This window comes from Drosophila guanche, unplaced genomic scaffold (assembly GCF_900245975.1).
Source record: "Drosophila guanche unplaced genomic scaffold, DGUA_6, whole genome shotgun sequence".
NCBI classification, from domain to species: Eukaryota; Metazoa; Arthropoda; class Insecta; order Diptera; family Drosophilidae; genus Drosophila; species Drosophila guanche.
Genome location: NW_022995748.1, coordinates 3559396 through 3583303, shown reverse-complemented (window position 1 = coordinate 3583303; position 23908 = coordinate 3559396). Strand labels below are relative to the sequence as shown.

The 23908-nt window shown below is 45.3% G+C and overlaps 2 protein-coding genes across 2 annotated transcripts; both read left to right on the top strand.

Annotated features, from left to right (window-relative positions):
- Nucleotides 1-11246: 11246 nt before the first annotated feature.
- On the top strand, nucleotides 11247-23861 carry LOC117584145 (protein Wnt-10b). The gene is made up of 6 exons (XM_034272905.1): nucleotides 11247-11640; nucleotides 16183-16330; nucleotides 16427-16505; nucleotides 21282-21664; nucleotides 21728-22184; nucleotides 23579-23861. The coding sequence occupies exons 1-6, from the start codon at nucleotides 11417-11419 to the stop codon at nucleotides 23764-23766; spliced, it is 1479 nt and encodes a 492-aa protein (XP_034128796.1). The 5' UTR covers nucleotides 11247-11416; the 3' UTR covers nucleotides 23767-23861.
- Nucleotides 17667-18030, top strand: LOC117584146 (kunitz-type serine protease inhibitor 2-like). The gene is made up of 2 exons (XM_034272906.1): nucleotides 17667-17763; nucleotides 17825-18030. Exons 1-2 carry the CDS (start codon nucleotides 17685-17687, stop codon nucleotides 17992-17994), a joined length of 249 nt encoding a protein of 82 aa, XP_034128797.1. The 5' UTR covers nucleotides 17667-17684; the 3' UTR covers nucleotides 17995-18030.
- Nucleotides 23862-23908: the final 47 nt, after the last annotated feature.

Below are 23908 nucleotides of genomic sequence, written 5' to 3'. Positions count from 1 at the left end.
CATCCATCTAACAAACTAAACACGGCGCTGGCGCTACCAATCTCGTCCCATCCCTTCCCCCATCCTGTTGCTTCTTTCGTTATCTTTATCCTAGAGTGGCATTGACCTCAGACTGACCTTGGAACTTACAGCTGAAAGATCTTACGGATCAACTCAATAAAAATGCATTTTTATGGAGTTTCTAGGTCGATTCTCCGTCCACAAAGCGGCCTCAATCCTTTCATGTGGCGCTTAAAATGGCGCCTGCCTATAAGTCTGAATTATATGTATGAATATATGGGATATCTTTGATGCAGCAACTAATGGCTTAATTTGGTGGTGTACATATCGGTAGACGATCGGTAAGTGGATGGATCCTCTCTCAATGATCCACCATTGCAACCATTTTCGCCAAATTGCAGTTGTTCCTCTCTCTCTCTCTCTCTCTTTTTGAAGAAGGCACCAGGTGAGACGGTGTTGGAGGGGGGAACGGAGGAACGGAGGAACGGAGGGAAGGCGCTACAAACAATAAAGGAGAACAACTATTAAGACCGCTTGAACGCCTGTCCGGAGATCCAAACAGCAACACACAGCAACAAGAGCAACAAAAACTACAGAAAACAAAACCTGAAACATGAAATTCCTGCGTAATTTGTAAGGAAAGGCGTGAAGAACACCAACGAAGGCAACACCTTAATTAATGTTATTAAAATGGAACGAACGACCGACGGATGGACCAACCAACCAACCAACCAACCAACCGTCCGACTCTCCAACCGAACCTGAACCTGGCCTGAGCCACGTATCCCGGCCCAGACCTCCTCAGCCTGTGGAAGGAAGGCTCAAACCAAACCAAACTAAACCGAAAAAAAAAGCAGAAGGCAAGAACGAAACCTCTGAGAGAAGTGGAAAAGAAGAAGGCAAGCGTAAGAGAATGTGGCAAAAAAAAAGGAAAGGAAAGGAAAGGAAAGGAAAGGAAAGGGATGGAAAGGGATGGAGGGGGAAAAGGGTCCGCAACTTCTTCTTTGGGTTGGTCAATCGCATTGGATCGGGCCCCGACTTCGACTCTGAACATGCACGTTCCGGTCGGTCGGTCGATGGAGGGCCGGTCGGTGGTCAATGTTTAGTGTACTGGAAAATAGGAGAACGGTTCGGTCATCTGGCTCTCTCAGGGGCTTGGCCCTGTCATAGCGGAGGAGTGCTCCATGGATTGGAACTTTCTGAATGTTCGATATACAAAATAGGGAAATGGGAAATGTAGCTAGGAAATCCGAGAGTAAAGCAATATAAACACATAGAAAATCATAAGAATTGTGAGCATATTCTTCAAGATTCTTCTCAATGTTTCAGGCCAGAAAAGTAACATTACTGGAGCATTTTTAGAGACTAATTTCAACATTTTAAAATACGTTTTACATAATTTCGGCTCCCAAAAGTGTACACAAAGTAGCTCCCAAAGGTTCTCAGGCGGAGAGGCAAGATATTGCCAGCTGCTGGTGAACAGCCACGCTCCATAAGCAAACCACAGGGAGAGATGGGTAAAGGAAAGGAGAGGAGGTAGCTATATGGAGGTACAGACGGAGACTCCTGCCTCTGCTGTCAATTGTAGCTGTTCCCATCGTTCTAAGACGTTAAGGCAGATTTATCACTGGACACTCTGGAGCGCTGACTACTTGACATATTCATTAAATTTGCCACATTGTTGCCTGGGAGCCGAAGAACAGAGCGCTGGCCCAGACAAAGCAGATGATGCTCATCATTTTGACACCTTAATGCGGTAATTAGGGTTTTTTTCTTCGACCGCGAATGGCTGTGGCTGTGGCTGCGGCTGTGGCTGCCGCAGATCCTTAAAAGCCGATGATCATGAGCAAATATTAACACAGAGCGTACAGAGCGCGATGCAGATCGGATCGCAGATGGACGCGCAACGCCCTGGACGCCTGCAACCTTTAACGGTTTACGGCGAATTGGCTTAAATTATTTAAAGATTACACAGACACCACACAGCCTGCCCTTGGAGAGGGCCCAACACAGCACACAATAGGGGAAAAGATCATCATTCCGAGCGATCATGAATCCTTTTTGGGTGTGAAGATTATGACACAGCAGAAAAGGGAAGACGGCGGAACGAAAATCAAAAACAAAACCAAAACCAAGAACGCAGAACGCAGAACCGAAAGTGGCAGGCGGCAATTAATTTCAAATTTTTCTCTGAGACTGTGAAGGCTCCAGCTGCCTTCATGCTGCCCGAGCTGATCCAAGGGAAATTGCAGACAAATTAAGATAAATGAATTGTTTAACAGTGGAGCTCTGCGCTAATTTGACTTGTAATATGATAAATGTCAGAAAGGGTTTGAGGTTGCATCTTCTTAAACAAAGTTGATATTGATCATTGATTTTAACTGCAAAAAAAAAAAACAATTTTCAGATGTTAAGTGTACGGAAATATCTGATGAAGCTGAAGAAAATTCTGTTACCTAAAGTCTCTACTTTTTCCGTATTAGTTCATCATTAACACGCAGATCAAGGCAAAAAGAATCATCAATCAAAGTCCTGATGTCTAAATAATGCAACACTCGTATACACTATTGAAGATTGTTCTGTCTGTGGCACAAAGGACTACCGCACTAATTAATACTGCCGCCCCAGAAACTGATGGCCAGATCCCAGAAGCGTTCGTGCCTCAGCCTCAGTCTCAGCCACAATCCCAATCTCAGCTTAAGGTTCAGCTTTAACTGCAGCCACACACGACTCACGATCGCCATCTTCATCTCCATCTAAGCTAAATAAAGTTATTAAGCCTGCGGGCCGAAAAGGGAAATGTTGCAGTGCCAAAAAAAAAACAAAACACAGAGAAGAAAGATGAAAAATAAGGAAAGAAGTGTAGGCAGAAGAGTGCGCCGAGGAATGGAGGGAAAGGAGAGGCCCAAAACGCAGCATGTGTTAAAATTATATAGAGAGTGCGTGTGGACCGAGTGGCGATGGACCCCCCTAATGGCGATGGACTCGCACTGAACTTGGACTGAACTCGACTCGACAATCTTTGGGGCCTGCCACACGAGGAGTCTCTCCGAAGGCAGAGTTAATAAAAAACACATAATTGCGTATGTTTTGGGGTCTCGGAACGGAACGGAGATCCTCCATCAGTTCCCCAGTGCTGGGGAGTGCTGTGAGCTGTGTGCTGTGTGCTGTGTGCAACTCAAGTGCGAAGTTCTGCGCAAACGCCAAGCGCCTGTGAAAATATGATTTTTGTTGCCATTTCGTGTTTTGCCACTTTGGAGGTCTTCATCATTTTTTCATCGACGCGTCCAACGTCCACCGTCCACCGTCCACCGTCCCTGGTGCCTCTGCAGGCTCTCGTGTTCCTGGCTCTCAGTTATTGTTCGTTTGTTGGCTGGTTCTCCCGTTGTTCCTTGCCTGGATGCTGTTTGTGTTGATGTTCGTTTTTGTGTTTCCATAAAACTGACCCCATGGGCAGTGAAATTAAGTTGATTTTTAATGCAGTCATGGTGGGTATTCAAGCCAGATGGGTCCCTCATTCCGAGTACCTCCTTCTACCACCCCGAACTTGATGCAATGCAAAAATATGTTAGGCTGTTTGTTTCTTTGAGAAAATGCTGAATGGGAATTTATTGATATTGAGCAAGTATAATAAGTCCAAGTCAATTAATTTCTGGAACTTACAATGGAAATACTAAAGCCGGAACTACTTGGGACTATTAGGACTCAAATTTGATTGCATTTTTCAAGCGTCGATCAATTAGTTACGAACTCTACATGAAATTACATTCTCTTTTTTGTCAGATAAATATTTATTGTACAATAAAATGTATAGCCTAAAGCTGTAATCTTCTCAGTTTGGCATCGCTTCTATTACCTGTAGCTACTCCTCCTGCTCAGAACTGGAAATTCTGGCCCAGTTTTACCACTGTTACAATTCCTCTTAATAGCATTCTCCCAATTTGTTGCCAGCTCTTTTCATTCAACCCAGTTCACTTCCCACTCGCTCACACACACTCTTCTCCTAATGTCATAATGCCAACAATAACACAAAACCCCAAGTACTTCCGTCTGATCCACACAAAACTGTAGACTCCACTCGTGCTCCACACACTGGACAACTGCAAGCCGTTTACTTACTTCAACGTCGCCATAATAAATTTCAACTTGTCTACACCTATTTTTACAAACATTTAAAAATTATTACACAGTCTTTTTCATTATGCTGCGCCTCTGCAACCCGGACATGCCCCCAGATCCACAGACGATGCCCCATGATGCCATGAAGGCATGAAGCGATGGCTTGCCCATTGCCCATTGCCCGTTCCGGGGCCTGATGACCTTAAATTAAATGTGCAGCACATGAATTATGTAAGCTGTTTAATAAAGTGATTCCATTTGCATGCAAGAGCCCCGCACGCATGCGCAGCGGGAAGTCTTCTCTTCAATCCACAGTCCCCAGTCCCGATCTGGAGCTGCACCCCAACTTCAACAACTTACTCAGTAAGAAGTGGGCCCCGAAGCGGAGCTGGGGCAGAGAATGAAGCTGAAGGTGGACCTGGACTGCGACTGGGACTTGGAGAGTCACTGAGCTGGACTTGGCGCAGCGCGCGCTGATTGTCGCTTAATAAAAATGGTTATTGTGTTTTACTTTTTCTTTATTTTTTTCTCCCCCCTTGCACTGTATGCGCTGGAGCTGGATGCTCCTCTGCAGATTGCCCAGACGGCTATTTATGTGTGGCTTTTGTAGGAATTATTAATGTAAATCTTTCATAATTTTCGTAAGAGGTGCGCGTGCGCGTGCTCGAGTTCAAAGTGGTGGAGAGGAGCAAGAATCCTTGGGTTTCGGAACGGCATTTACAGTGATTTATGATGCCATCTGGCAACGCTGTGTGGGCATCCTGTGCTTAAAGCTTTACCCACAAAGCTCAGAAAGCTCTCGCAGCTGAGTTCATTTGGAGTTGGCTCCACCCACACACATCGCAGGGCGTTCATTTTGTCCATGGAGTGAGCCGAGACCTGCGCAGTGACCACCAGAGGGTTGCGATGCACTCCGGCATTCGCCAGAGCAAACAAAATGAAGTTCCCAGGATGGTATGATGGTAGGAAGCACAGAACCCAACACTGACTGACAGCAGCAAATCAAAGCCACACAGAGCGAGCTCTGCCATATGGCCAAATGTTTCTTGCTTCTTCTGCTGCCTCCAATGGGAGCCCATGGCAGCACATCTGCAAATTCCTTGTGCCTCTGATTCTGCCTCTGCCTCTGCCTCTGCCTCTGGTTCAGGTTCTGGCCAACTGTTGCTGCAACTTGTTGGGCTCTGTGCAGATGACGAATGCAGCGCCACATCAACGTCATAAAGCGGCACAACAATGCCTGGACAGAGGCCCCGGTCACAGCCACAGCCACTGACTCTGCCCCATTCCAATCTCTCATCATCATGTGAAACTCTTCTTCTGGTTGGCTGCCAGAGCCACTAAAAAGCCAAGATGGCCGCTTGAGCCAACGAGTGCTATGCACTTGAACTTTCATTTTGAGGATGATGATGATGATGACCACAACGACGACTACGACCACGATGATGTGAATGAGCTGCTGGCTGGCTGGCCACCGAAGGGGTGCACAAAATCTGTGACTTTAATTGTTCAAGTGCTTTGGGGCACGATTGATGGTTGAACTTTTGAATGGGGAATGGATCGAAAGCGCTGGAAATGAATGGGAAAGAAAAGTAAAGGTTGGCAAACGAAAATCTCGAAATAAGTTCACCGGAAGGAGTACAGGCTCTGAGGCTATGGTCTCTCCTCTCAAGTAATAGTAAATGCTCCAACCCTGGCAGCTGCTCCTCCCGTGCTATGTGCGTGCTGCGGTTTGTAAACCACTTGAAACAATTTTTAATTGTAATTTGCGCAAAGCAACGCCTTCCTCCAGCCCAGTCCCCGTGCCAATCCCCAACCACTGCCAGCTACGAGGCAGCCCCGTTGACTGTTGCTAAAACTTGACATGACCGCCGCACAGAGGCGGACTCCAGGGGAACTCCGCTCCGTAGAGATAGCAGAGAGAGAGATGGGTGGAGTACAGAATACAGAATACAGAATACAGAATACAGACTTCGGAAGCAGCAGCAGCAGCAGCAGCCTCAGTGGTTGCATAGTTCAGATGGGAACATTGCTGGGATGCCAGCCGCGGCTGCGACGATGCCTGATGGAAGGAATTTTCATAGAAAGGCGCTCCCGGTATGCAGACGCGCTAGCTAAGCGAACTTTGTATGCCACCCCATTGGCTCTCACTCCCTCTCTATCTCTCCCCCTCTCCGGCATAGGTTGGGATGGGATCAGATTTTGTAGGTGGGCCCTGGGATATCGACTGTTTAAATTTTGGGACGACAACGCAACGCAACGTGCAATTAAAATTGAAAAATTTTCCCACACATCTGCAACCGAAAATTGTATGTCGTCCAGCGATCCAGCAGAGAGCAGAAAGAGAGAAGTATGAGGAGAATGGAGCTGAGGCTGGTGCTGGGGCACTGTGAGGCCGTGGCCCTGCACTGATTTCTTTTTCATGTCAGAGCAATGCAAACTGTGTGCACTGATTGGAGGCCAGCGGAATTTTTCCCATACACACACCGACCGGACCCCGACTCGAACCCAAAACCAAAACCAAAACCAAAATCGACAAACCCAAACCCAAACCCAAACCCTTTTTACCCAGTGCCACTTTGGCCCCTGGAATGCCTCATGTTATGTTCGCTATGTCGCCGGACTTCGCTAGGGGAGTGCCACGGGAGGGGATGGAAGCGACCGAAGAGGTGAGTGGAGAGTAGCTGCTGAAGCAGAAGCTGCTCTCGAAATTACTTCGATTAATTTTCGCTTAATTTTTATGATTATTTCTTACTTCGCCGAGAAATATTTGCTTTGATGCGAAAATTTGTGTCATTTTGCGAGATGTTTGTCGGGCTTTATGGACGTACATTTCGGTCATTTCGTTTCGAGTTAATTAAACAACAAAAATCAGCCATTAAAAATAATGAAATTCAAACGAAAATTAACTCAATTACGGGGTCCTACGGTGTAACCGTGGGCAACATCATTAAAATGAATTTTTCATGGATTTTTCCTTTTTAATGAGTGTAAATTGCTCTGAACTTTGGCGAGGGCACACCTGCAGCCGCGGCAGAGATAGATAGAGAGAGTGAGAGAGATTATCTTTGCACAATCTAGATACTGTTTTTTAGGTATTAGGAATTATTAGAGATTTCAGCCCCTCAATTTAGGACTAATGGCCACAACAAGATAAGGAAGAATATTAGTAATTAAATTACAAATGCGTCGACTTTTGAGTACTCTTAACATTAAATAAATTACTTTATATTCTAAGTTTATATATCAAAATAAAACTCACATTTAGCTGCATAAACAACATAAACAATCACAATTAGTTGACATTGTCAGAGTATTCCCATTGTAATATCGCTTCCAGCATGAAAATTTAATAACAAAAGCAACCCCTTGATGACAATGGTACTCGTATTCCATCAACACTTGCGCCTGACTATGGTCGTGTCCCAAAAGTACATACAGTTATCCCTGTTAATATCTGTGAAATTGATCTGATTTTAATTTTAACATGATGCTTACCCCAGGCTTACCCCCGGCACTTCCTACCCCTTTCCGTTCCGCAGGAATCCCTTTACAGTTCACTGAATATTTGGCCAACAGCAACAACAACAATTCTACCCTCTACAATTCTACTAAAGGGGTACCAGTACTGCCTTCGCACTGCCCGTGTACTCCCTTCCCCTGTCAGCTGTCTGAGTCTGGTTGGCTAATCCTTTCGGTAATTTATGCGCTCTCCTGATGCCCCTTTCCAGTCCTTAAAAGAAGCGAAGCGCTGCCACTTACCGAACTAATCATCATGCTGATTCGCCCCTGCTCCGGCTCCTGCCCCAGATCTGGACGGACTGCTGGCTGCCCTGCCGCTGATCTCATCTCATCTCATCTCATCGCGTCACGTGTCCTCTCCTCTCATTGCCATCATTGTTTCGGGCTGCTCTTGTTGTCGTTCCGTCGTCGTGGTTGTATTGTTTATTGTGACAATTCTTGTCAACGGTCCAAGGAAATGTCAACGGCACATTGATGGATGTTCAGCCAGACCTCAGACCCCGAGGCACAGGCACAGGCACAGGCACAGACTGTTGGCTGTAGCTGTGGATGAAGCCACCGCCAGCCAGCCAGGTGATGGTGATTCATGGCAACTGTATGCGGTAGATGAGATGGTCAAATGCTCGTTCTTTGGTTTTTTTCTTCACTGTTTTTTTTTGTGGTTTTCTTTGTGGTTTGAAGTGAAGAGTGGGGAGTCTCCACACTCCGCACTGGGAGTGTGTATGTGACAGTTGCATTGCATCGAGCTGTTAACGGATAATTTTTAATGAGCTTAAACATTAACATTGTACACAAGTATGCTGAAATTAATGTACACTACAGTGGAGTGCATCAGGAGTTGCCAGAAAATGAACTTCAAGTGGGTAATTTGACATGAAGACAAGAGAAGCTGCTACCAGTTTTAAGTTTAACTTATTTCCACTGCTATCTACTCTGCACTCTTTAAAGATAACTTCTCAATCCTAATGCACAACATATTGGCAGTGCAACTGCCTCGTAGAACAGCTGGCAACAAGTGTGTGGCCGCTCGCGTGAATCCTTTGAAGTGTAACAAGTGGCAAAGGAAAAGTCAAAGAGGGTTAAGTTCACACACACACACACAGAGTCAAATGGAAAATAAAAGAAAAACTGACAGCCTAAACGACCCATATTTTGAGATACTTCTCTCTCCCCCACCATCCTGATGCTGCGACTGGTCCTTGAACTAACTAAGGAACCAGACGTGAATCAATTGCCCTGGCCTTTGTTTCATGCCGCCAGCCCATATAGAAATTAGCATATTTCAAAGGCATACAACAACAAAACAGCAACAGAAAAAAAGACTCCAACAACAAAGGAACGAAATTGCAATAATTGGAGTCCTTGAGAGCACAACAATGGGAAGGAAGGAAGTGAGAGAGAGACAGAGCGAGAGTGGCAGAGCCAGGAGGGGGCGAGGCAGTGCACCAGTTTCACTTTTGTTGTGTGTTAACCCTTTGATGTTCAGCAGAAGTGGCACTCGGTCGTGTGTCCTTGCCACAAGAACAACAGAGAACAACACGTGGAGAGTGGCAAACACCCCGCGCCGGGATGTGGGCAACAGGGAGCTGCTTAATCAGCCTTTAAAGGGCACCAGGACAGGTGTCAAGCTCAAAGATTAAATCTTGAATCAATGAAATGCAACACCAACATATCCTGATCCCAGGCATGACTATTCCAATGTGTTAATTGGACCAAACATGGAGGAAATACTCTCGCATGCGATAAATGCACAAGAATGAGCAGCCCTGCCTCAATATATCCGTGGGCAAATGTACGTGTAAAGGTGTGTCTATCCTTTGATGTGCTTCTACTTTCGCCAGCCAGTCGCTGAGCAGCCAGGACACGTATAAAAATCACATTCACCCCAAACAAAGACACGCGCACGCATCCCCATCAGCCATCTCCAGCCATACCCCCGTGCCACATCCGTTCGTAAATCCCAGCCGAAGCAAAATGCACACAGGACGATGCCGAGGACGAGCATAACGAGTGCGACGACGTGAACGTGGACGATGTCGATGCCGATAACAACGAAGCCAGCCTGCTTCTGTTTCAAATATTTCAAATTTAATTTGCATTTAGAGGCTGGATGGCTCAACGCTCGTTTCATAGTCGCGCGACTCGCATCCCTGACAGGACGTTCGTGTCCTGTGTCTTCCGAGCTAGGGAAATATATCCACATAAAACAATAATTATTCAATAATTGCAACTAACGAAAAATACATAACGAATTTACATAAAACCAAAGAAAATCTAAATATTTTACACTACAAAATCAACGAAATATTAAAAGAAATTTTCAATTTAAAAATTGAAACATTTCTAGATACGGTGAATAAGTTTTTGTTAATTTAATCTGTTGTTAGAGCATTAAACAAACCTTGAACATTATTTAAATTTGTCACTTGTATCCACCAACTTTGAATCAAAACCAAAAAGAGATCTTTAAAGGAAATAATGTACTAGAAACTTATTTAAAAACTTAAAAAGGTTAAACTTATATAAGTAAACTTAATTTACAGTTAGGCTAAAGCTTAAAAAACTAATCTGATGAGATAATTTTCATACGAAAAGTTCCTAATTTCATTAAACCACTTTAAATCAAAAGATTTCCAAAGCCATTTGCAAAATGCAGAGGAACATTTAAAGGCGTTTAAATTCTGCCAAGTGTAAACAATTTTTCTGCCTAACTAAATCAACAACAACTCGAAATCCAATCAAATAAAAATAATAGCCGCCATTCGCTGGCCATTTGCCACACACCAAGAAATAACTTTCCCAACAAAAACCACAAATCGAATCGAACCCCGAAAGCAAACCACACAGAAGCAGCAGCGGACAACAATAAGAGGGGTTGATAGAGGGGGGGAAAAAAACTATGAAATGAAGCAAAACCAACAAGAATCCAAAACTTGTATTACAGGCCAATCGTACAAGCCCAGTCTCCTCTCGTTACCCACCAGAAAACGATTGTAAGTGAAAAAAATACAAAACACAAAAAAGAGGAAAAAGAGGAAAAATAACGAATGTAACGACAAAGATTACGAGAAAAAGATTTGGCAAGCCAGCCAGTAGCCGGAGAGCGGAGCTCAAAGTTGAAAGCCCAGAGAGCCAGTGGCAAAGGCAAAGGCAAAAACAAAATATATCGGTGAATGGTCAATCTAAAAAGGTTTATGAAGAGGAGGTGAAAAACCATGAAAACTGTGGCAAAACGTGTGCAAAAATAAAAGGAAGAAAAACCCTCTGGAGAATGTGTGTTCATAAAGCTAATTTAAGTGAATTCAATCTAGTAAATATTTAAAACTGTGTAAGGATTAGCAACTCAGAAAAGAAGAACAAGTTCGATGGAACATTTTCCGTAAATAAAAAAAGGAGTAATAACTGTGCAATATTTACCATCTCGTTGAGAACTTTGAACACAATACCTGTCTTAAAATACAACAAAGAATTTTCAAATAAATTTCTAATATTCATAAAAACTTTCTTTCAACTCCCCGCAGAAAATCAATATCCAGTCATTTCCAAAAATTACATAAAAAAATATTGAAAATGTAAACAATCTAAGAGATAAAAATCCATAAGGAAATTGTTCAAGATAATTCAAATGTGCTCAACAAAATGTTTCCTGATGCCTGGCCTCAGCAAACGAATACATCAGCCGACCCAGCAACAGCAAGCCGAGCAGCGACAACAATTGAGAGCAGTGATAAATTGATTAACAAAAATGTTGTACAACTAAACATTTGGCTACAATTGTATGAAAATTTATGCAAATCAAAGCCGAGCGATGACTGTGTGGCAAGAAGCAACAATCAAAGGCCACCACCAGAAGCAGCAGCCGCAGCAGCAGCAGCAGCAAGAAGCAGGAAATACCAACAGCAGCAACACAAGCAACACCATCGTGGTTGGCACACAAGCCGCAACGCGTCATTGCAATTTGCATTTAATTGTTGTGATTATCTTGGCCTGCTGCACACGCTGGTAAGTACGAAGTAGCTGGAAGATAGAGCAGCTCTCACACGTCCCATCTAAGACCGAATCCATCACAACTTACAATTTACGAGTATGTAAAGCAAAACTCACGAGTGTAAATAGCCTGTCAACAAATTAACTTCAAGCTTCAAGCTCATTACCCCATGTTATATTGTGTGTTGCTGCTGCTGTTGCTCTTGGTTTGGTGGCGAGTTAATTAATTAAACGACATGCTCCACCAACAGCAGCAACAATCAGCGACTAGGGGTTAATGTTGCTGTTGCAGCGACAACAAATTAATCAATTGCTGAGGGGGCTGCCGCTGATGCTGCTCCGTCCGTAGGCTGAAGGCGAAACAGAGAGAAGCAGCTGTCAGTGCTAGGTGTTGGCATAATTAATATTGATCTAGTGATAGGTTTAGGGAATTAAGCTTACCTAATTGTACTTGATTAGCATGAGATTGTTGCGGTCATGGTGGCGCGCAGACTGTCTGCACCTTCACACATGATTCTCCGTCATAGAATGGGCATTTGGGGCAGAGTAAATGAACAATTGGTTGATGTGCAACTGGGATGGGAACTAGAAGAAGGGCTTCGGGAAATTTAGGCCAGCAGTTACCTGTGTAGAAACCATCAAGAATACCGAGCCATCAAGAACACGGAGAAAAATAATTATGAAATATTTCTATGAATTATCACTGCATTAAATATGGGTTTATTTATCAATTATATCCATTGATCTATTCCGAAATTAGATATAATATTTACAATATGGCAATTTAATAGAAATCAGGCAGATAGATTTATATCAAATTCTTTTTTGAATGGATTTATGAATTCTCCGCAAATTCTCTCTCTCGCAAAATCTGTTAACAAAAAAACTTACCACAATCCAAACAAAAAATGGCAACCTACGCGTTAGCAAATCGCCATTTTGGAACGCTGAAAAGCGAACAAAAAAGAGTGCCAAAGGCTTCCTCAGTAGACTACTCAATCCGCAGTAGATGATTGGACTGTGACTCTGGCTGGTGCCCCCCTTCTGTACTTGCACCACTACTCGTGGTGGGGGTACCATGGGGGCCCCTACACACAATTGAGCTGATTTCAATTGCAGGGTGGTCCCTGGTACTCAAGTTTTATAATGCGCCTGGGCCGCTGTCAATCCGTGTCTCAGTCCTGGGCCTCAGCTCTCGGTGTACTCGGTGCGCAGTCAGTCAGGCGGAGCAGTGCGATGTCTGTCCGCACCGGACTGCCGCCTGGCTGCCTGCATTGCTGCCTGCCTGACTGGTTGCCTCGCCTAGTAGTTGCAGCTTGTTAATCTCGTTACTCGTGTTCCTCTTGTTCTTGTTGTTGTTGTTGTTGCTGTTGTTGCATGGGGTTGTCAACATACTTTTTGCACTGCTTGTTGACAACGGCGCAGTGAACGTACGTTGCAAGCAGAGATGCAACGAACGAGCGAGCGAACGTTGCAGTCAACTCGAGACGGTTAAAATGCAGGCTGTGGCTGAAGCTGCAGTTGAAGTGCAGCCTGCAATTCGTTGGCATCGTCATCGTCATCCACCTCCTTGTAGTTGCAACGTCATAATTGCAACGCATAATGAGGCGCAGACACACACACGGACACACACCAGAGCACGAGTCAGGTGTTGGTGCACCACAATTTGGCCGTTTGAAATGCAAATGAATTGTCAAGCTGCCACGCCTCTTGCTGCCCCAGGCCACTGCAGTTGCAACTTAATTGGGTGCATCCACACACAAGCTGCATGCCACAGCCAGGATTTCACACGTTCAAGTGTCCTCCAGCGTATCCCGGCGTATGCGCAGCCCGAACCGCTGCTACTTTGCCAGTCTCTTCAGCAGCGCATCAGCCATGTTCCTGCACAGCAAACATAATTTATAAATAGGAAATAAATGCACTACACACTTGCCAGTTTATTGTTACACTTTTCAAATAATTATTATGGAGACTGAAAGATCATTCTTGAAATTTAAATTCAAAGATCTTTCTGCGAGTGAATCATTTTGACTTTCGCTGGAAATATAAATCTGCTCAAGGAATGCGATAATTTGATTTAATTACTTGGAGACTCCTTTTTGGGGAGGCATGGAGATGAAGTATTTCGAGTCTCAGCCCGCTGCCAGGTCACCCTGTTTAGTCGGATTGGATCAAAGACATTCCTAGCTGTTGCTGTGGTCGCCCCGCTCCCCCGGACTGCTGCTGAGGAATGTCTCCAGCAAAGTTATCTACCCAGTCTGAAATGCTTCAATCTCTGTCTGTCCGCCTGCCTGCCTGTATCTGCATCTCTTGCTACGTATTTGGGAAACATTGTTTTACTGGCTGAAGTCTATGGCTATTGGTCATGTCTGTGTGTAGATATATTGTTCGGTTTATGCCTTCAGCGAACTACACAAAAATCCTTGATTTATGCATGGGCTACCGTTTGACAGACTCCAAAGGCCAAGCCAGAAGCGAAAGAGTTTCGGGTCTACTCTGGCGGCGCCTATTAAAGCCTCAATCTTTTTATGGCATTTCAATAGAACTCGCGAGCGTGAGAAAGGACTGCAGCAGCAGAGCAGTCTGTGGCCTGTTCAAGTTATGAAAATCAAAATGAAATTTAAAGTTTGCCAATGCCGACTTTTATCTCGAAAGCCCCAACACTTTGGGTCTGATAAGCAAACGGAACGTCTTTCGAGTTCGCATGGGGAGCGGGGCACAAACTCAGCACAGATCGATAAATTTTATAAGCGAATCAATTGCATTGCTATCGCATCGCGTGAAATACGCAGGATCGCTGGAGCTCTGTAGCTCTGGGAACTGGATTGTCCGATTGGAGCTGCTGAAATGCATGACTCAGAGGACGCGACGGCGGCTCGCCTCATTCACTTTGTGTGTTTCTGTGTTGCTTATCAGTTTTATTGAAGTCGGCAAATGGCATTGGCACTGGCACTGGCAATGGTAACTAAAAGCCATATGCTTTATAAAGCTGTTAACAAAATGTGCATCAGTTTAAATTCTTTATCGGACGGAGATGTCTGGATGTCTGGATGCTGGATGGGCCGGGCGAATGCCCAGCATTGCGTTGCGAGTATATTCGTATCTCGGAAACGTCAGCCAATTAAAATGCATTTTGTCTGTAGTATTTCCACTTTTTATCATCTCGTTTTCTACCCTGTTGATATTTCTTTTACTCTTATAAATTGCAGTTTTGTTTGCTTGATTAGCAAATGATGATAATAGGCTGTATGCAGAGAGAGAGAGCGAGAGAGATGGGAGTGGTAAGCTGGCAAAAGCCAACTTTTTAGCGACAAATTGAACCTGCTCTGCGAATCTGTTGCCATCTGTGCTGGCCAGACAAACGGCTGCAGCTGCTCCTGCTCTTGCTCCTGCTCCCGGCCAGACCTGCCCGTGAATGGCATACAAATGATGCCCAATGCTGATGAGGATCTCTAAATCTTCAGCTTGTAGGACGTGTGTGAAAATGGCACGTTTCTACATTTGAGACAGTGTTTCGGTGCGACGTGCCACAATTAACCCCCAGCGGGGAGTGTGGCGCGGGCAGGCGGCTGCGGCAGTTTAGGCATTAAGAAAATATACATTTACAAAACGAAGAAGGCAGACGCCATCGAGCATCACGTATACGCCCGGTGTTCCTCCCCGACCGACAAACCACAACTGCGTGTCGTAGATCAACGTAGCGATGCGATGTGCTGCGATGCAATGTGCGATGTGGCAATGGTCTGAGATCCCAGCTACAGCCACAGCCACTGCCACAGACTCGATGAAGTTGTCCAACGTCAACTGGCACTCACTCAAGCGCACACCATACACACACATACACACACACACACAAGAAACTCGTATCTGTATCTCTGGCCCAAGATCTGAACACCTCAACTCAACTCAGCTCAACCCAATCTGACCTTGAATGCCATGGCGCGCTCTTAAATGAGTTCAGAGCCACAGAGACCTGGGAATATAATTTACAGTACAGACCCCTTTGGTCTATTTCATATTTAAAAGAATCAAGCGCACAATTTTTGGAAGCTTCTTGCGACGAATGATGAGCCAGTGATTCATCGCTCAGCAATTTCAAAAAAGATTTATGACAAACTTGCCCACAGAAATTATATTTTCAGCTACTGTCTGTCTACTGTCTTTGGGGTTCGTGTCTCCCCGATTAAATCTGTTGAAGCAAATTTAATTTCAAATCTAGTGAAACCAAAATACAACAAAAAGTAAATAAATAAAATTAAATTACTTTACTCTCGGAGTATTTTTGGGGTTTGTGTCTTGTCTGCGGTTTGTGTGCGCCGAACCTCAAGGTTAATTACTTTCGTTGGCTCCAGTTTTTGGTTCGAGTTTAATTGCCAACTGTGGTGGCTGTAATTAAAATTTGATTGGAATTGAAATTCTCAGCAATGCTTGAGCTTTGCCAAGATGGAGGACTCGAAACTTTAGCTGGAAAGGAGATTCTTGGGAAGCTAAAACATGGGAAACATTCTCATGGTAAAAATCTGTTCTAATATTTGAAAATGTTTTGGCTTCTTCCAGGCTCTATGGCTTACCCGATGGTCGTGCCACCTGCCGTTCAGTGCCTGGTCTCACCAAGGATCAAGTGGAGCTCTGCTACAAGGCGAGTGATGTGACAGCAGCAGCACTCGAAGGACTCGATATGGCCATACGTGAATGTCAAATACAGGTGCAATTCTCGACCGAAAAGCATACTCCATAGCATACTTACAAGACCATCCTGCAAATGCTCATTTATTTATGGTATATTTTCTCTCTTGAACAGTTTCAATGGCATCGCTGGAACTGCTCATCGCTGAGCACGAAGAGCCGCAATCCGCATGCCTCCAATCTGCTGAAGAAAGGTAAGAAAAGGAGGAAAAGTTCCCAGGTTCTGGCCGCCTCTGGTAGCCATGGCCAAAAGCCATTAAGCTGACACTAAAATGTGCAGTAAGCGTGGCTCAGCTTTCACGCAAACAAAATCGCTTTATGGCCAAAGTCAACTGTCAACGGGTTTTGCGGTAGAGAGTCGAGTGGGGGACTAGGGGAGAGGACACATTGTCGGCCCACACGCAAACCGCTAGGCAAAGAGTCTAATTAAAATTGCCCATAGCGGGTAGACATTTGGTCAAGCAGACAATGTCCAAAGCTATTAACCGTCGCATTATTAGACACGACATGGCATAAAAGCCACAGCAGGAGCATCTACAGTTTCTAATGCCCCCACAACGATCCCGGACTAGATCAAATTTCTATGTTTTTGCCAGTAGGAGTGTTGACTGAGACTGCGACTGCGACTTGGGCTTGGGGTCCAGTCCATCGTTTTGTCACAGTCCGGTGCATCTGAAACGGCGGCGATACGAACTTTGACTTTGATATCTTAATCTGTCCTCGAGGCATTGTATTACGAGTGGCTCTGGCAAACCTCTGCTGCCGGTTGCCTGTGCGGCGTGTGCCTTATGACGGATAGATCTCACACACTCACCCGTGGCGTTGCGACATCGCCAACGGTGGGGCATCTACAAAGAGCATGCCGCATTCTAAGCCGCTTTTGTTGGCCAAGCAACAAGTAGCGGGAACTCTGATCACAGGCGCCGATCTCTCTCTCTAGTTTTGTGCAAAGTTGCAAGGCTTTCGGCTTTAGCGCTTACATTTCTAACAGACTTTTGTTATGACTCATTGAAGGGTTAGATGTTTTACATGATTTACAATTACTCTGAATGTTTGACATAATTAACTCGGAAATTATTTCGTTTCAAAATTAACAAAATTATACGATAAAAGTTCCATATTGTACTTTTCGCAACCCAATTTCGCCAAGAACTGGGCTATTCTCAATGGAGAATGGAATCTGGAATCAATGTAGAACATATTCTTTAGGGGTTTATTGTTATCATTCTACCCATTATCATTGTACTGTTGTGACTCCCCTCTTGCTGTTGACTTCCTATATGAGCAACTAAACGCATTCAGTATAAATATATAGACTGTTGCCTCAGCTAAATTCAGTTAACTGCCATCTCTTAGCCTCTCAACATCCCATCATGAAGCTCCTGCTGATCCTGCTAGTGTTTGCTGCTCTTACAGCCAGCTCGATGGGCGTGGGTCTGGGTCCAAAAATCGGTCTGTCTCCTTGAGTTTTCCCTCTTATCTGCCACTAAAGGTTTACCCTCTATTCTGGCAGATGTCTGTGAACTTCCGCATTCCCAGCGAGGACTTTGCAGGGCTGCCATGCGCCGCTGGTCTTACGATGCGGCGAACAGGGTATGCACCAGGTTCATCTGGGGCGGCTGCGGTGGCAACGAAAATCGTTTCGAATCCCAGCGTGAATGTGAGGCAACATGCATGGAGTAAAATTTAGCAATAAATGTATTAATAATACTGTTTAAATGTGTGCAATGTTCATTGAGATAATGCTTGTTTTACATTCTGAAATAAGTCTCGACTCTACGGAATACACAAACATTTCATAATCAGAAAATTAATTTACTTGAGTATTTCCAAACCATAAAGGCACGTGTGACTGCCTTTTGTTGTGGCTCATTGAAACAATTTTACGTTTTAATCATACAATTATCAATGGGTACGAGCATTCCCCTTCTGGCTTCCTATTTCATTCTTCCATTTTATATGCAACTAAATTATTTTCCTCTATATATGGTAGAGGAATTTGCCACTTCTATGCGAATGTTTTGCAGTCCCTAAACAGAATGCTTCATTAGTTAAACTATGCATCATACAAGAGCTGTAAAAATAACGAAACCAAAAAAAAGGGGAGCCAAAGGAAAGGAAACTACAATGGGAAATGCTCAAAATGGCGGCATGGCAATCCAGATGCAAACGATATACGAGTACGAGTGTATGGCTGACGTTGTTCAAGAGATTTCTCACAAATTTCAATGCGACATTCGGACAAGAGCAAAACAGGAGCCACAGAAGAGACTTCTGAAGTAAAAGGGAGAGGCTTGAGGACTGAGAGCTGGTGCTCATCTCGTTTCGGTCTGGCCGTAAAGTCCGGCGTAATTTATTTGCATTCATCGTATAAATTATATTGTAAGCAAACCACTTCATTCAATTTCAATTTAAAAAATTGTTATCTCCGTTGACGGATGCTGCCGCAGCCGCTGACAACGTACAGTGGAAAAGGGGAATGGGAGCGGGAACGGGATCGGGAACGAATGGGCTGGAAGACAGCCATGGGAGCGGATCGAATACGGATGCACACAATCCCATTGCCGTCCCAACATTGTCATTGTCATTTTCATTGTCGTTGGCTGGGCCAGCAGCCAGTCAGTGATGTGATTATGTTGGAGGCTGAGGCTGAGGAATCTTTTGGCCAGCAATAAGTATTAGTGGTTCTGGTGCTTCATTTGTGCCCACAAATACTTCCATTACAGCAAATTCTGTGCATATTATTTGCATTTGGGGCTAAAGCCGCTGCCGCTGCCGCTGCCGCTGCCACAATCTTGAGTGGGCCATCATGATCGGTCCAAATGCCAGACAGAAACGAGCAGGTTAAAGTTAAAGTTAAAGTTAACAACATTGCCACAAAACAATGCTAAACCATAAATCTCCAAATGCATGCCACACCAGCAGCACTTCCAAGTAACTCTCGACTAGCCTTCATCCAATATCGAATATGGTAAACGCAGGCTTATGTCACCGACATGTCTGAGGATCGTACGTCTGTCCCAGTGTACCAATGTCGCAATGTCCCACTGTCCAGTGTCCACTGTCCGTTTGTCAACCCGTCCGTTTCGTGCGTCCATTAAATAAGGAAGGAACTGCACATAACGAGAGTCAATATTGACAGGCAACAGCAACGCGTGCAACGACGACGAGGTACGACTTATAAGGGCACAAAAGGCAGCCACAAAGTCAGGGATCGATGGACAGAGATCGGGCCAGCGATCGCTTGGAGCAAACCAAGTGAAACGAAACAAATCAAGTCGCCGAGTCGATTCGAGTCGAGTCCGCGCACAATGACTGACAATCGAAACGGCGCACGGACAGGTCAACTATTTTGCATACATACTCGTATCTACTATAACTTATGGAACTCGTCGATCGTCGATCGTCGTTGAGAGATCGTCGTTGCAGATCGCTGATCTTGGTTGCTGCTGCTGCTACCATGCATTATTGTCAATCAACTGAGGATGGGGCATGAGGCACAAAAGTAGTAAAAGGATTACGTACGACTGAAGATCGACGATCGACCTTTATCTTCGGGCAGTTCTCTCTCTCTCTCTCTCTCTCTCTCTCTCTCTCTCTACAGCTCTCTCTGTGTGTTTCTCTCTGGGTTCCAGCCAAATGCATGTGACAACAAGCGAGCGACGTATGTCGCAAACAATTACTTGGGATTGCAACACACGGCAGACAACGAGACATTGGAGACAGGGTACTCTGTAGACTGTAGACTTGGTCGCCACAGAGACAGGTCGCCAAGCCAAGCCAAGCCAGCGTCCAGCGAAGTCTCTCCTCGATCGCTTTTTGTTGCCAATTTATGCGCAAGAGAGAGAGAGAGGGCAAGAGAGAGAGAGAGACCCCAAGGCATTGTCAAATGTAACTGTTGGCAATGATGTGATTTGGATTTGCAAATGGCTCGACGAGGGGCAAGACAAAGCGTGCATAAATCAAGTCCGTGATCAGCGATCAGCGATCAGCAATCACAAGTTGGCAGAGATCCGCACAGATGAAGGGGAAGAGCAGGAGCTGAGCTGGTCTTGGGGTGGGGTGGACTTTTGGCGAGGCTACTGTTCGAACTGATGCATTGATTGATGGCGTCTTAATCGTCAATCAAATGCGCGCTATACACACATACAATTTCCCATTGCACTTCCACCTTCGATTGCAGTTTAGAACGATCGATGGATGGATGGATCGATGGATCGGTGGATCGGTGGATCGCTGGATCCGGATTGGCACGACAACTTGTCACAACATTGACATTTGCATTCGTGCGCATCCCGAGCTGAGTGACGGACTGGCCGGCTTGACTGACTGATTGTTTGACAGCTGAGGCGGAGCAGAGGAGTGTTCGTCCGGGGGCCCGCCCGAGAATGATGCAAGCCTGTCACATTGACATATGTACTGTCGCTGGTCTCTTGTTTGGGCTCTGATCTGGGATTGAATTGAGTTTGGTTTTATGCAAAGTGGCGCTGACAATTTGCATGTCAATCGCTTGACAAATGTTGCCAACTTTGGGGCCACTCATGGCCATGTCGGCCATGATTAACGTCAACTTTTTGACAGCCATTTGACAGCTGCTGTTGCTTTTGCTGCATAAGGCATTTCAAATATCAAATCTCCTTCTCTGTCTACCTCTCACCCCCTCTGTGTCTCTCTTGTGGGTGTGTGGATACAGTGGACACAGCGCACTCGTGCGGCACACTGCACTGCATCATTAAAAACGATCTGGTGGCCTGGTTGAACGCTTGTCCAGACCATGTCAAAGTCGAAATGCCGCTGATATTCCCAGAGCGGCCCACCGCTGCTTCGAATGCAGCGTTAAAAATAACACCGCATAAATTGCGATAGTTTCCCCCCAATCCAATCCAATCCAATCCAATCGAATGATTCCCCAGGGGTGGAAGCGTCTCCCACTTTATGGCCATCATGAAGAAATATTTCTTTGCTTTTAGGCTACAGGGAGAGTGCGTTTGCTTTTGCCATTTCGGCTGCCGGGGTGGCCCACAGCGTGGCGAGGGCCTGCAGTCAAGGCCGTTTGATGTCCTGCGGCTGTGATCCGACCATCAATCGGAAGACCCTCAACAAGAACCTCCGCCAGTCGCTGGACAAGGAGAAGAAGCAATTCTTGCAGTACTTGGAGACCAACCAGATTCTAACACCCGAGGAGGAGAAGAAGTACGAACGCTCGAAGATCGCCAGCCGCTGGAAGTGGGGCGGCTGCTCCCACAACATGGACTTTGGTGTCGAGTACTCCAAGCTCTTTCTCGACTGCCGCGAGAAGGCGGGCGACATCCAGTCAAAGATCAATCTGCACAACAATCATGCAGGCAGAGTGGTGGGTCCTTTCAACATTCCAGCATTCCATTTTCCATCTTCCTAATCTCCTATGCATTTCCAGGCCGTTTCGAACAACATGGAGTTCCGCTGCAAGTGCCACGGCATGTCCGGCAGCTGTCAGCTGAAGACCTGCTGGAAGTCCGCCCCCGACTTCCATGTTGTCGGCAAGGTGCTGAAGCATCAGTTCCGTAAGGCCATACTCGTGGATCAGTCGAATCTGGGGAATGGCGAGCCCGTCGTTGTGCTGAAGCGTTCCCGCAACAAAAAGTCAAACAGTGGCAGCAGCTCCGGCTCCTCGTCCTCCGACATGGATGCCGTCGATGCGTCTGGCACGCTCGATGGCCCGGCGGGCGATCACGGGACGAGGCGGCACGATGATCTCGGCTCGGTGCGTGGCACGCGTCAGCCAAACTCTGATAAAAATGCGGCACGAATGGCACGCAAGCTGGAGACATCCCTGTTCTACTATCAGCGCTCGCCCAACTTTTGCGAGCGGGATCTGGGAGCAGATATACAGGGTGAGTCTTTGAACATTATCTCATTGACCATTATTTCTGCTGATCGAAAACAAGTCGATAGAAAGTGAGTGCGTTAATGATGACGAGATAAAGATTTACAGTTAAATACAGGCGCACCAAATTACCCGTGCCCTAATGCAAGCGGGAGAGAGATCGAAAGAAGCGAGGGAGAGCGTAAGAACAGTTTGGGGCTGCTAAGCCGCGTACGAAGAAGGCGGGATAGATAGACGAAAGAACGGCCGCTGTCGCTCGTAAGCTTATGCGATTGACAATGCATGCATATGTACATACGTACATGCATACATACATACACACATATGTTCCTGTGTCAGTTTGCAGTGCAAAGAATAAACAGTTAATGTGGCTTCGCGCTAGGCTGCGCCACTATGAATGAGCTGATTTAGTTGTAGCTTGGAGACTTTGAATGGAAATATTAGGCTGACAAACCCGACAGCTCCCATTACCCATTAGTTGGTTAATTTTCAGTTTTGTTGTCGTCAAATTTGGTTCAACTAATTAAAAATGATTTATAGATACGACTCGAGCGATAAATTTGATTTGGCTCTAATAAATAAATCACAAATGCAAATTAACAGCAACCGCAGCAGCAGCAGCAGCAAAAATGCAGCAACAAAAAGCAAAAAAAAAGAGAAAAACGATTTATAAACGAGCTACCAAAACATGCCACATAACTCAGCAAAAACAACAAACAAAAGCAACAACAACAGCAAAATGTTGCGACCCACAGACAGCGACGACCCATGCGCCGCACAGCAGCCTCAGCATTTCAGCTCCATCTCGGATCAACTTGGATCAACGCTGATCTGTTGAGATGTGGCTCGGGTTTTGGGGCTCGGCTCGGCACGTCCACATCTAAGTGCCACTTGCAATTTTTGTTGGCCATTTTTGCTGTTGACACATTTGCAAATTATCAAAGTCCGCTCCACGCCGGGGAAACAGTTTAAAAGTGTTAATTACGACGCAAATTTATAATTAATCGTCGTCCGAGCTCCATCCCCTTTGGGCGTTTTGATTCATGTGCCCCGTGTGCCACGTCGTGTCGTGTCTAGGCAAATGATGGCAATTAACGTTGGCAATTATCGTCCGTACAACAATTATAATACTTTGTTTATAGGCCTTAGTTTAATAGTTTATTTATGGAGTTTTAATAGTCGCCCATAGTCGCCTGCAGCGACGGAGCTGTCACTTAGTCAAATTGTAATGAAGGCAAATTAAAAAGAGATATGACAACTAGTATCATATAATTATTATATTAAGTGAAAGTGCACTCTCCAATAAGTATTATTGAGAGTCCTTTCACTTAGGAAACATTTTAACCAAACCTCAACTCAATTTCTAACTTCCCTCCCCTCGCACTATCTTTTTAATTCCAGGCACAGTGGGTCGCAAATGCAATCGAAATACAACAACCAGCGATGGGTGCGCCTCCCTCTGCTGTGGGCGTGGCCACAGCCAAATCATCGAGCGACGTGCCGAGCGTTGCCACTGTAAATTTCAATGGTGCTGTAGCGTGGAGTGCGAGGAGTGCCACGTGGAGGAGTGGATTAGTATATGCAATTGAGAAGGACAACCGATCGCCCCAGCGATCACATAAGAAAAGACTTTTCTTCAATCTAAACAAAACAAAACTTAACACGAATCAGTATTAAACAATAAAGAATATGTTATAGGGCCACCATAAAATCGAAAACGATAATTGAAAT

Coding starts and splice junctions, on each gene's coding strand:
- LOC117584145 (XM_034272905.1), top strand. CDS start 11,417: ATGAAAATTTATGCAAATCAAAGCCGAGCGATGACTGTGTGGCAAGAA. Junction 16,331..16,426: donor TACGTGAATGTCAAATACAG/GTGCAATTCTCG, acceptor TCTCTTGAACAG/TTTCAATGGCATCGCTGGAA. Junction 22,185..23,578: donor TCTGGGAGCAGATATACAGG/GTGAGTCTTTGA, acceptor TTTTAATTCCAG/GCACAGTGGGTCGCAAATGC.
- LOC117584146 (XM_034272906.1), top strand. CDS start 17,685: ATGAAGCTCCTGCTGATCCTGCTAGTGTTTGCTGCTCTTACAGCCAGC. Junction 17,764..17,824: donor GGGTCTGGGTCCAAAAATCG/GTCTGTCTCCTT, acceptor CTATTCTGGCAG/ATGTCTGTGAACTTCCGCAT.